Raw genomic sequence first — 14,116 nt, 5'->3', positions numbered from 1 at the left:
CAACTGTATGACGTGTGAGCCACAGAATAATAACTATATTCGTGCTCTGAAGGGTGTTGGGTTCACCAAACATCCACAAGGTGTAGGTCATGCAGGCGCGACTTAATAAGGGATAAGATCGATGAAAGGAGAGAAGATTTACCCATGGAAGAATCCAGGTCTGGAGAAAGCGCTACGTTAAAGTCCCCTCCAACAATGTAACAGGGACCCCCAAAATCGGACAGCTTAGAGAGGACCTTTGCAAGAAATGGAGCTTGATCTTGGTTGGGAGCGTATACATTCGCCACTGTGAAAACAAAATCTTGGAACTTTAATTTGAGGAAGAGGTACCGACCCACTGGGTCTATTAGTGAGTCCAAGACCTCCGGGCCAAAGGTATGATGAAAAGCAATCGACACCCCTCGAGATCTAGCCAGCGGGTTAGTACTATGATACCATTTAGTATCATAATGATTGCGGAGGACTGAGATACCATCGGAGCGGAAATGAGTTTCCTGAAGGAGCAGTATCTGCAAGCCATATTTGTGAAAATGATAGAGCATCTGACCCCGCATCTCCGGAGTGTTGAAGCCCCTACAATTAATAGAGGAACATTTAATTTGGAGTCATAGTCATTGGCAGTGGAGCAAATAGGAAAAAGACGCATCACAAACAACGCTGCGCAAAACCTCTCCTGAGCTCTGAGGAAAAGAAGAAGAGAAAGGATAAAAAGAGGAGAAGGGAAAAGAAGAAAAAAAGGGGGGGGGGAGCAGAAAAAGAATGAAAAGCAGAAGACAAAAACTAACAGACAGACAAGCTGTCTGAAAAAACATACAGTGTGGTACAACACAGTACACTGAAGACCTAGGTGGGGAACGTCAAAGGTGCATGAATCCGATCCCGACCCAGGCCTCCCACAGGCAATTAATAACTTCAGGGAGGGTCCCCCTCAGACAAGAATGACCCCCCTTATAAAACATATTCAATGAACCCTCAAACAGGCATGAAAAAATAGACACCTCCCTCAATAGATAAACATATACACATAACCAGGTGCAGATGAGGTGAATAGAGGGAGGGCCCAAGGCCCCTGAGACCATGGCTGGAGGCACCCCAGTCCACCACAGCAAACAGCGACAGTATCACCCAAGAACAATCCTTGAGCCATGGCCCCAGGGCCCGGAAGGCAACAAGCACAAATATAAAAGTCACTGAACCAACAGGAGCAACCAAAAGAGGCAATCAACCCATAAAAAATAGGAAAAAGGGTGCAAACGTCTCAAATTACTTGGACAGTAGATCATCTTTCTGGGAAGAGGACCTGGAATGCTTCTTTTGGACGGACCACTGCCAGGGAGAGGGAAATGGGAGACCTGGTGTCGGGAGCTGAAAGGACCAGTCTGGGAGGGACACCTGAGGTAGCTCGAGCACACCTAGGAATGTGGGACAGTCTCCAAGAGTGCAGAATTGAGCGGATTTACCATGCTGTGAAGCTTGAAGTTGAAACGGAAATCGCCAATGATAGCGGATATGCCTTTCCTGCAACATCTGAGTGAGAGGATGCAGAGCCCTGCGCATGGCCAGAGTCTGGCGGGAGAAGTCAGGAAATAGCATCACCGGCACTTCATTGAATACAATGGTATCCTGCAAGCTGGCTGCACACATGATGGCATCTTTGATCTTGAAGTAGTGAACCCTGCACAAGGTGTCATGAACAAAAGATGGATCAGGATTCCTGGTGCCCAGCGTGCGATGTACTCGATCCGGCTCTATATAGGTGTCTTTAGGTCGCTGTAAGAGTTGATTGAAGATAGCGGTAACCACCGTGTCTAAATCTTTAGATTCAATGGATTCTGGGTGCCCCTAATCTACATCTTGTTACGGCGGTTTCTGTTCTCAATGTCATCTTGTTGGTACATGAGATGTTGTATAGAGACCGTGTGGGAGTTAAGGGTCTCTTTGTGGGTTTGTAAGGCGTTAGTTACGCCATCAGCGGTACTTTCAATCCTTTCCAGACACGTACAAACGTCTTGTTTAAGAGCAGAAATTTCCCGTTTGTACGCTCAATATGTTTCACACATTGCTCAAAATCCGTCTTCATAGGGAGAGATTTGATGTAAGTGTGTAAGGATCGCATGTGGGACTGCAGATCCCAGCTATCCTCAGAACAAAGAGAAGCCGGAGAAGGGCTGCAGGACCCCTGTGTGTCCTGTGGTCTTAGTGTAGAAGAGGGGCTGTGGGACCCCTGTGTGTCCTGTGGTCTTTGTGTAGAAGAGTTGTGGGACCCCTGTGTGTCCTGTGGTCTTAGTATAGAAGAGGGGCTGTGGGACCCCTGTGTGTCCTGTGGTCTTAGTGTAGAAGAGGGGCTGTGGGACCCCTGTGTGTCCTGTGGTCTTAGTGTAGAAGAGGGGCTGTGGGACCCCTGTGTGTCCTGTGGTCTTAGTGTAGAAGAGGGGTTGTGGGACCCCTGTGTGTCCTGTGGTCTTAGTGTAGAAGAGGGGCTGTGGGACCCCTGTGTGTCCTGTGGTCTTAGTGTAGAAGAGGGGTTGTGGGACCCCTGTGTGTCCTGTGGTCTTAGTGTAGAAGAGGGGCTGTGGGACCCCTGTGTGTCCTGTGGTCTTGGTGTAGAAGAGGGGCTGTGGGACCCCTGTGTGTCCTGTGGTCTTAGTGTAGAAGAGGGGCTGCGGGACCCCTGTGTGTCCTGTGGTCTTAGTGTAGAAGAGGGGCTGCGGGACCCCTGTGTGTCCTGTGGTCTTAGTGTACAAGAGGGGCTGTGGGACCCCTGTGTGTCCTGTGGTCTCAATGGTGAAGAGGGGCTGTGGGACCCCTGTGTGTCCTGTGGTCTTAGTGTAGAAGAGGGGCTGCGGGACCCCTGTGTGTCCTGTGGTCTCAATGGTGAAGAGGGGCTGTGGGACTCCTGTGTGTCCTGTGGTCTTAGTGTACAAGAGGGGCTGTGGGACCCCTGTGTGTCCTGTGGTCTTAGTGTAGAAGAGGGGCTGTGGGACCCCTGTGTGTCCTGTGGTCTTAGTGTAGAAGAGGGGCTGTGGGACTCTTGTGTGTCCTGTGGTCTCAATGGTGAAGAAGAGGGGCTGCGGGACCCCTGTGTGTCCTGTGGTCTCAATGGTGAAGAGGGGCTGTGGGACTCCTGTGTGTCCTGTGGTCTTAGTGTAGAAGAGGGGCTGTGGGACCCCTGTGTGTCCTGTGGTCTTAGTGTAGAAGAGGGGCTGTGGGACTCTTGTGTGTCCTGTGGTCTCAATGGTGAAGAAGAGGGGCTGCGGGACCCCTGTGTGTCCTGTGGTCTTAGTGTAGAAGAGGGGCTGTGGGACCCCTGTGTGTCCTGTAATCTCATAGCAGAAGAGGGGCTGCGGGACCCCTGTGTGTCCTGTAATCTCATAGCAGAAGAGGGGCTGCGGGAACCCTGTGTGTCTCGTAATCTCCGCATAGGAGAGGGGCTGCAGGACTCCTGCAAGTCCTGTGGTATCAGTACAGGAGAAGGTGGTTTTGCAGGATCCCCAGGGAAAGAGAGATAGAGCCCCGTGGGCTTACCTGCCCATCTTCCGGCAGCCCTGTGTATAAGAGGGATGAGGAGGGGAGAGCCATCAGTGCCATCTTTGAGGCCGGGGTGCCCAAGGCCTCGGCCGTGGATTGGGCCAGGAACCGGATTATTATGCCACCAGACCGGTCCCCCGTTGCTCCCTGGGGGTCCAGTGTTGTTTCTTGCACATAAGGATGAATGTGGAGAGCCTGGGAGGAAGATAGGAGCCTGTGAAGGAGGTCCAGGCCAGGAGCTGTGCAGAAATGCTGCATAGATGGTCATGCGCCAAGCCACGCACCCCGCTCTATATACTTTATTTTGTACATTACATCCTCCTGACCCCTGCACTATATACTCTGTTGTACATTACATACTCCTGACCCCTGCACTATATACTCTGTTGTACATTACATACTCCTGACCCCTGCACTATATACTCTGTTGTACGTTACATAATCCTGACCCCTGCACTATATAATCTTTGATGTACATTGCATCCTCCTGACCCCTGCACTATGTACTCTGTTGTACATTTCATACTGCTGACCCATGCACTATATACTCTGTTGTACATTACATACTCCTGACCCCTGCACTATATACTCTGTTGTGCATTACATACTCCTGACCCCTGCACTATATACTGGCTGTTGTACATTACATACTCCTGACCCCTGCACTATATACTCTATGTTGCACATTACATACTCCTGACCCCTGCACTATTTACTCTATGTTGTACATTCGATACGCCTGACCCCTGCACTATATACTCTATTGTACATTATATACTCCTGACCCCTGTACTATATACTCTGTTGTATGTTACATACTCCTGACCCTTGCACTATATAATCTTTGTTGTACATTACATACTCCTGACCCCTGCACTATATACTCTGTTGTACATTACATACTCCTGACCCCTACACTATATACTGGCTGTTGTACATTACATACTCCTGACCCCCGCACTATATACTCTATGTTGTACATTACATACTCCTGACCCCTGCACTATATACTCTATGTTGTACATTACATACTCCTGACCCCTGCACTATATACTCATGTTGTACATTACATACTGCTGACCCCTGCACTATATACTGTATGTTGTACATTACATACTCCTGACCCCTGCACTATATACTCTGTTGTACATTACATACTCCTGACCCCTGCACTATATACTGGCTGTTGTACATTACATACTCCTGACCCCTGCACTATATACTCTATGTTGTACATTACATACTCCTGACCCCTGCACTATATACTCTATGTTGTACATTACATACTCCTGACCCCTGCACCATATACTCTATGTTGTACATTACACACTCCTGACCCCTGCACCATATACTCTATGTTGTACATTACATACTCCTGACCCCTGCACCATATACTCTATGTTGTACATTACATACTCCTGACCCCTGCACTATATACTCTATGTTGTACATTACATACTCCTGACCCCTGCACTATATACTCTATGTTGTACATTACATACTCCTGACCCCTGCACTATATACTCTATGTTGTACATTATATCCTCCTGACCCCTGCACTATATACTCTATGTTGTACATTCCATACTCCTGACTTCTTCTCTCCCCCCTCCCCCCACTGCTATATATACACATAATATGGATTCTCTTTTGTTCCCCCCATTTCCTCCCAGCTGGACATTTTATATCGGATGATGTGATTGGAGCACAGACTTTTACATGGTGATAATAATGTGATCACATCCTCCAACTTTGGACCCTTAAACAGAAAGTGATAATGAGGGAGGAGTCAATACCCCAATGATGGTGGTCTTCAGGATCAGTCCAGTCTTCATCTTGGTTGTTCTCCCCCCATCCTCACTCTCTGACCTCTGGTGGGGCTCAGCCCCGCTGTTCTTCATGACTAAATCATGGACTAAATAATGAAGTGCAGTACTTCTTGTGTTGGGAAGATGGCGATGAGTGATAGAGGGGGTGGGGACCCTCGTCCTATAATCCCCTCATCATTGTCCCTCCTATAAAAGACAGTTCTGGTTGTTTCCTCACTCTCTGACTAAGGTCCATGAATAAAGAAATGACCTGGTAGGAGATCAGAGGAGCCATTTCCTAGTTCCCTTGAGGGTGGAATTGTAAGCTCCTCAGAGACCAAGCTGCCTGATGTGGGTGGAGTCCTGGTTTGGAGGAACCAATCAGCTCCTGTCTAGTAATCCTCTTTGTCTTTGTATTTTAGTCCATGGCTGGGAGATGAGGAAAACCTCCGAGGATTGTCTCACTTTGTCTCCAGACTGGAAAGTAGAAGATGAGGACATCACACAGTATAGTCCAGGAGAAAACCCGGCTCCCTCCAATGTCCATCCGGCACCACCCAGTGTAGATGGACCATCGGATTCCTTGTATCCTGAGGAACCTCAGACTGTGCGGGACCGGGCCGGCCTTCCAACAGGGAAGAGATTCTCCTGTACTGAGTGCGGGAAGGGTTTCCAATATAAATCCGGTCTTAATGTGCATAAAAGGTCTTGCACAGGAAAGAAGCCGTATTCCTGTCCTGAGTGCGGGAAATGTTACCATTCTAAATCCAAACTTAATGTGCATAAAAGATCTCACACAGGGGAGAAGTCCTATTCTTGTACTGTGTGCAGGAAATGCTTTTCAGACAAGTCCAATCTTTCTGCCCATCAGAGATTGCATACTGGGAAAAAGACATTTTCCTGTCCCGAGTGCGGGAAATGTTTTTCAGTCAAGTCCAGTCTTTGCATACATCAAAGATCTCACACGGGGGAGAAGCCATATTCCTGTCCTGAGTGCGGGAAATGTTTTTCACAGATATCCAGTCTGCATAAACATCAGAGATCTCATACAGGGGAGAAGCCGTATTCCTGTCCTGAGTGCGGGAAATGTTTTTCACAGACATCCCATCTTTACAGTCATCAGAGATTTCATACGGGGGAGAAGCCGTATTCCTGTCCTGAGTGCGGGAAATGTTTTTCAAATAAGTCCAGTCTTCATAAACATCAAAGATCTCACACGGGGGAGAAGCCTTATTCCTGTCCTGAGTGCGGGAAATGTTTTGTAGAAAAATCAAAACTTGACACACATCAGAGATCTCACACGGGGGAGAAGCCTTATTCCTGTCCTGAGTGCGGGAAATGTTTTGTAGAAAAATCAAAACTTGACACACATCAGAGATCTCACACGGGGGAGAAGCCGTATTCCTGTCCTGAGTGCGGGAAATGTTTTTCAGATTCGTCCAGTCTTCATAAACATCAGAGATCTCACACGGGGGAAAAGCCTTATTCCTGTCCTGAGTGTGGGAAATGTTTTGTAGAAAAATCAAAACTTGACACACATCAGAGATCTCACACGGGGGAGAAGCCTTATTCCTGTCCTGAGTGCGGGAAACATTTTTCACAGAAGTCCCATCTTTCCAGACATCAGAGATCCCACACGGGGGAGAAGCCATATTCCTGCCCTGAATGCTGGAAATGTTTTTCACTGAAGTCCAATCTTTACACACATCAGAGATCTCACACGGGGGAGAAGCTATTTTTCTGTTCTGAGTGTGGGAAGGGTTTCCGGCATAAATCAGAGCTTAATGTGCATGAAAGATCTCACAGGGGGGAGAAGCCGTATTCCTGTCCTGAGTGCGGGAAATGTTTTTCAGTGAATTCCAAACTTCATAGTCATCAGAGATCTCACACGGGGGAGAAGCCGTATTCCTGTCCTGTGTGTGGGAAATGTTTTTCAGTGAAGTTCAATCTTTACACACATCAAAGATCCCACAAGGGGGAGAAGCCGTATTCCTGTCCTGAGTGTGGGAAGGGTTTTTGGCATAAATCAGAGCTTAATGTGCATGAAAGATCTCACACAGGGGAGAAGCCGTATTCCTGTCCTGAGTGCGGGAAATGTTTTTCAGTGAAGTCCAATCTTTACACACATCAAAGATCTCACACGGGGGAAAAGCCACATTCCTGTTCTGAGTGTGGGAAGGGTTTCTGGCATAAATCAGTGCTTAATGTGCATGAAAGATCTCACACGGGGGAGAAGCCGTATTCTTGTCCTGAGTGCGGGAAATGTTTTTCAGTGAAGTCCAGTCTTTGCAGACATCAGAGATCTCACACGGGGGAGAAGTTATTTTTCTGTTCTGAGTGTGGGAAATGTTTTTTAGAGAAGTACAAACTTCATAATCATCAGAGATCTCACACGGGGGAGAAGCCGTATTCCTGTCCTGAGTGCAGGAAATGTTTTTCACAGATATCCAATCTTCACACACATCAGAGATCACACACAGTGGAGAAGCCATATTCCTGTCCTGAGTGTGGGAAATGTTTTGTGCGGCAGTCCCTTCTTCATAAACATGAGAGATCTCACAAGCGGGAGAAGCTCTATTCCTGTCCTGAGTGTGGGCAATGTTTTTCAGTGAAGTCCAGTCTTCACATACATCAGAGATCTCACACAGGGGAGAAGCCATATTCCTGTTCTGAGTGCGGGAAATGTTTTTCACAGAAGGGCAATCTTTACAAACATCAGAGATGTCACACAGGGGAGAAGCCATATTCCTGTTCTGAGTGTGGGAAATGTTTTTCACAGAATTCCAATCTTTACAGACATCAGATGTTTCACACGGATGAGAAGCCACTCTGCTGTCCTGAGTGAGGGAAATGTTCCTCTCTGAAGTCCTGTCTTCCTGTACATCAGGGGATCCCACACAACCCTGGAGGTGTATTAGTGCCTTGAGTGCGGGAAATGTCTTCTAGATGAATGTTGCTGGACATCCCAGCTCTCATGTGGGGAAGAAGCACACCCTGATATACACCTCAGATATACTCCATGGCTGATCTTCATCATGGAAGAAACAGTTCAAGGAGATCAGAGGCCCCCAAAGACATGGAGGAAGTGTGGGACCGGGTTGGTCATTGATGGCAGGAGAAGATGTTTTCAATGTATTTTCCATCAATGGAAGACATTCCAGCAGCTCAGATGTGATCCTAATAACATTGGTTCCCCCATTCACACAGGAGGAATGGACATGAATTCTCACTGAGGGAATTGCTATACAAACATTCTATGAATAGACCCCCAAATGTCAGGAGACGTTTCTATAAAGACGGGAAGTATGGAGCAGAGAAATGAAGAGACCTCCCAGCAATGTTATTACCAGGCTGCAGCTAGGGGGAGCTCTAATGTCACCCCAGCAGAGTGATCCCATCTAGCCCACATTAACCCTCTCACTGCCAGAGCTGTTTCTGCATGATTTTGCACACATGGGAAAATGCAGATTTTGGTCCTGAAGATGAGATAAACCCCCAAACATCTATTCTGTGACATCAGAGGCCCTGGAGAATAAAATGGTGGTGATTGTTAAGGTGTTCCCCGTACACAGATTCCCCTTCATATCCGCCTTTATTTCCTCCTTTCCCCCATTTTCTATGTTGGGATCTTTTCTACAATACTTTGTTATAATAATGGAACACGTTGTGTATTGTATTGTACACCAATAATAATGACTCCGCCCCCACATTCCAGACAAGGGATCTTCTTGACCAATCAGATTCCTTCCTTTGTTATTTGCTGATTCTATGATTACAATCTTGTTAAAAATATAATTACAATAAAAAGTTTATTGAATGAAAAAACAAAATTGTGTTGTGAGTGACAAACGTCTTCATCATAAATTGTTCATAGATGACACATTGAGAGCCTTCCCAGGTCATCAGCCTAGAGTGCAGTGGTCAGGAGTGTGTCCTATACAGCCCTGTGTATAGAGTGCAGTGGTCAGGAGTATGTCATATACAGCCCTGTGTATAGAGTGCAGTGGTCAGGAGTATATCATATACAGCCCTGTGTATAGAGTGCAGTGGTCAGGAGTATGTCCTATACAGCCCTGTGTATAGAGTGCAGTGGTCAGGAATATGTCATATACAGCCCTGTGTATAGAGTGCAGTGGTCAGGAGTATGTCCTATACAGCCCTGTGTATAGAGTGCAGTGGTCAGGAATATATCATATACAGCCCTGTGTACAGAGTGCAGTGGTCAGGAGTATATCATATACAGCCCTGAGTACAGAGTGCAGTGGTCAGGAGTATATCATATACAGCCCTGTGTATAGAGTGCAGTGGTCAGGAGTATGTCATATACAGCCCTGTGTATAGAGTGCAGTGGTCAGGAGTATATCATATACAGCCCTGTGTAAAGAGTGCAGTGGTCAGGAGTATGTCTTATACAGCCCTGTGTATAGAGTGCAGTGGTCAGGAGTATGTCCTATACAGCCCTGTGTATAGAGTGCAGGGGTTAGGAGTATATCATATACAGCCCTGTGTATAGAGTGCAGTGATCAGGAGTATGTCATATACAGCCCTGTGTATAGAGTGCAGTGGTCAGGAGTATATCATATACCAAGGCCTTCCTCTCTGCCTTGCAGTCAAGGAACTTTAGGTATGCCCCAGGAACTGTCTCCATGATGCATTTCAGGGCTTCCTGCATCTAAGGAGAATTTCTACTGGTTACAGGCACTCTGGTGCTGGCCCACTCAGGTGGTGGTGTGAAGATAATATTTGATGATACTCCAGTGTCAGTCTCTGTATGCCCATCCTGCGAGGCCATCTCTGAGCCCCTGGGATCTGAGGAGGTGGGAACCCCATCATGGTCAGGTTCCCTCGAGTTCTGGTCTGCTCGGCTATCATGCTCCTGTAGGTGCCAAATCAAATCTTTACGAGTTTTGCAACCAATGTCCATTCCTCATGAGGCACATTCAGCACTCAAATTACTTTTGCTCATTTTCTTGCATTCTGCGTCACCAGGCATAATTGCAAGCAAAGATAGAATAGGAAGCAGAAAAAGGAAGGAGCTGTTGCTATATGTCTTTCTATATACAGTTGTGTTCAAAATAATAGCAGTGTGGAGTTCTATTAGTGACGTCATTCATTCTTTGAAAAACAGGTGGCAATTATTGCCCTTATTTAAGGAAGGAAGGCAGCAAATGTTGTACATGGTGGTTACAGTGCATTTCTCTCTGAAATTCTGAGGAAAATGGGTCGTTCCAGACATTGTTCAGAAGAACAGTGTACCTTGATTAAAAAGTTGATAGGAGAGGGGAAAACATATAAAGAAGTGCAGAAAATGATCGGCTGCTCAGCTAAAATTATCACAAATGCTTTAAAATGGCAACCAAAACCTGAAAGACGTGGAAGAAAGCGAAAAACTACCATTGGAATGGATAGAAGAAGAGCCAAAATGGCGCGGACTCAGCCAACAATCAGCTCCAGGAAGATGAAAGAAGGTGTGACGTTCCCTGTGAGGACTGTTACAACTAGAAGACGCCGATGTGAAGCCAAGCTATCTGCAAGAAGTCCCCGCAAAGTCCCACTGTTGGGAAAAAGACGTGTGCTGAAGAGGTTACAGTCTGCCAAAGAGCACATTGACTGGCCTAAAGAGAAATGACGCAACAGTTTGTGGACTGATGAAAGTAAGATTGTTCTTTTTGGGTCTAGTGGGCGGAGACAGTTTGTCAGACGACCCCCAAACCCTGAATTCAAGCCACAGTACACTGTGAAGACTGTGAAGCATGGTGGTGCAAGCATCATGATATGGGGATGTTTCTCATACTACGGTGTTGGGCCTATTTATCGCATACCAGGGATCATGGATCAGTTTGAATCCATCAGAATACTTGAAGAGGTCATGCTGCCTTATGCTGAAGAGGAAATGCCCTTGAAATGGGTGTTCCAACAAGACAACGACCCCAAACACACCAGTAAAGGTGTAACATCTTGGTTCCAGACCAACAAGATGGACGTTATGGAGTGGCCAGCCCAATCCCCGGATCTTCATCCAATAGAAAACTTGTGGGGTGACATCAAAAATGCCGTTTCTGAGGCAAAACCAAGAAATAGAGAAGAACTGTGGAATGTGGTCCAATCATCCTGGGCTGGAATACCTGATCACAGGGGCCAGAAGTTGGGGGACTCCATGCAACACAGATGTACAGCAGTTCTCAGAAACAGTGCGACTACAACCAAATATTCATGAAGTCATTCAAAGGAAAGCAAAATCTTCAAACATTTCTCAGTTTATATAGTGAATGTTGGAGTTTGTAAAGAAGAATACAAACACTGCGATTTTTTTGAACCGTCTAATATTCACTTTTCTTTAAATTTTTTAGAGGAACAACACAAATTTGATGTATTTTTCTTCATGTTGTGATTTGGAATAGAATGTGTCGTGTTCCCAATGCATTCGTGTGGATGGAAATAAAAGCTATTAGAAGGATTTTCAGCTTTATTCACTTTTTTCAACACACTGATATTATTTTGAACACAACTGTATATGAAACATATGCACCGCTTGTCTCTAAGGACTGTTTCCACAAAGGTTACAATCCTTCAGTGCAGAGCTAATTCCTAACACTTCACCGAAGCTCTTAATGCAACTATCCCACATACGCTGCCATCCAATATGTGACTGGCGCGGCGTCAGACCCCTGACCTTCTCACCAAACTCATGACCAAAGGACTAGCCAATCTAAAACCGCGCTGTCATGTGCGTAACAATGTCATGCACAGCTGCACCCTGCACAATGATTTTCCAGCTCACTGGACCACAATCGATGTACCGGAAGCCTGAGCGATTGTTACTGGGTCAGGTTAATTACACAATTAACCATTCACACTGCCACCACTGCCTTTTTGTACAGAGAAAGAGAAAACTCGGCAATATCAGCAATAACACTAGGATGGTTGAATAATTGTCTGTACACCACTGTCACCGCAGGCAGGTTATACAGAGGGTTAAACACACACAGTAGCGCTCTTCAGAGGCAGGAATACATAGTTTGCATTAAAGAGCTTTAGAAACAGTTCAACACTTTCAGAAAGTAAGATTTATTACTAAAAGGTCAAAAGGGTGCAATAAAAATATTTACAGAAAAAGATGTAGCCAATATATATAAAAATATACAGAGAACAATAACACAGCAAAGAGATAACGGAAAGGAGTTTAGAGGGATAAAGTACTTGTCAAAAGCCTTGGGTTAAGCAGCTTCAAGTTTTCTGAGCAAAAGGGCGTTTTTCCCAAAGTTGGTTCCAATGTTAAAGGGAGAATCTTCAACGCTCACCCACCTCAACTCAGCCTAGCTTAGCTTTTTCTAGCAACTCCACAGGGTGTCTGACTGGAGCAGTAAACCAATCGCCTCATTTGGGGAGGGAGTTGTAGGTGGAGACCTCAGGCTATGACCAAAGCCTGCAAAAATTATATTATGGTTCATAACTTATTCTGGATACATATCCACGAGTAGATTATTACGCAGAATCTTTGGCTGAACGGATAGATATGAAATATGAAATATCCACTGGAATGGTTAAGAAGATGTAATTTTCAGCTCTCCTGTATATGCCAGCTAGGGGTTGTAATATACCTGGAGAATGGTCTTAAATTAAGCTGTCCGAATATGGGCTCCATGTTTAGGTAATTATGTTCTATTTGAAGATATAAACTTATATGAAAAGTGAGTTTTTAAATGTAAGTCTGTTTTTACAACCCCTTGGAATGTGTTTTGAACTCAGTGAAGGACTTGGTTTATGGCTTTACGAGCCGAGATTGCAAAGTTAACAGACATCTAGGCCCCAGCTCAGTTGTGGGATTTATAGCCATGACGCCCTCCCATGGAGTTTGCTGCCTGTGATCTGCATCAAACAGACCACATGTCACTCAACAGAGAGGGAGCGGGGATGAGGAAAGCTGATTTGGGAGTAGAGATGATACAGCTTGGAAGATTCTTAACAAGATGGATGACCGTGTCCATCTCGGTGTGCACAATTGCTACAATGTGAAGTCATTTTACCTGCAGTATAAATTATTTTCGTTTCACTCTTCTGGGGAAGATTTATTTTAACCACCTCCCGCCCGCCATATAGTCCAATGATGGGCGCAAAGTGGTTCTCTCATTCTGGGAGGACATCATATGATGTCCTCCCATTCTCACCAAGCATGTGTGGCTCTGGGAGCGTGCAGCACGGCGATCGGCGGTGCGCTGTGTCCCTTGGAAAGAGCTGAAGATGTCGGCTTGGTCATGTGATCAGCTGTGTTCAATCACAGATGATCACATGTAAACAGGGAAATGCCGGTTATCGGCATTTCTCTCCTCACGAGCTGTCACACTGACAGAGCAGAGGAGAGCCAGTAATCGTCATTCTGCAGAGGGGACATGTACACTGATCATCAGGGCACTGATGATCAGTGTCCCCTGATGATCAGTGTGGCCCCAGAAGTACCACCTGCCAGTGTCCATCAGTGCCAGCTGTCAGTGCTGAACAGTGCCACATTCCAGTGCCCATCAGTGCCACATATTTGCCTACCAGTGCACATCAATGCCACATATCAGTGCCCATTTGAGCTGCCTTTCAGTGTCACCAATCAGTGCCAGTCAGTGCCACCTATCAATCCAATCAGTGCCGCCTATCAATGCCAGTCAGTGCTGCCTATCAGTGTTCATCAGTGCCACCTATCAGTGCCAGTCAGTGCTGCCTATCAGTGCTATATATGAGTGCTGCCTTTCAGTGCCCATCAGTGCCACCTACCAGTGCCTCCTCATCAG

General features: G+C 46.2%; 1 protein-coding gene across 1 annotated transcript in view; it reads left to right on the top strand.

Moving 5' to 3' along the window:
• Window positions 1-9,101, top strand: part of LOC149468096 (uncharacterized) — an 89,603-nt gene extending 80,502 nt beyond the window's left edge. Inside the window, 1 exon segment of the mRNA XM_089670633.1 lies at window positions 6,287-9,101. Within this exon segment, the coding sequence (XP_089526759.1) occupies window positions 6,287-8,181 (1,895 nt within the window). The 3' untranslated portion in view covers window positions 8,182-9,101.
• The last annotated feature ends 5,015 nt before the right edge of the window (window positions 9,102-14,116 follow it).

The sequence above is a fragment of the Staurois parvus genome, unplaced genomic scaffold, assembly GCF_062004578.1.
Source record: "Staurois parvus isolate SC_StPar_1 unplaced genomic scaffold, SC_StPar_1.0 ptg000092l, whole genome shotgun sequence".
Taxonomy (NCBI): domain Eukaryota; kingdom Metazoa; phylum Chordata; class Amphibia; order Anura; family Ranidae; genus Staurois; species Staurois parvus.
This window is presented reverse-complemented; position numbering and strand designations above follow the sequence as displayed.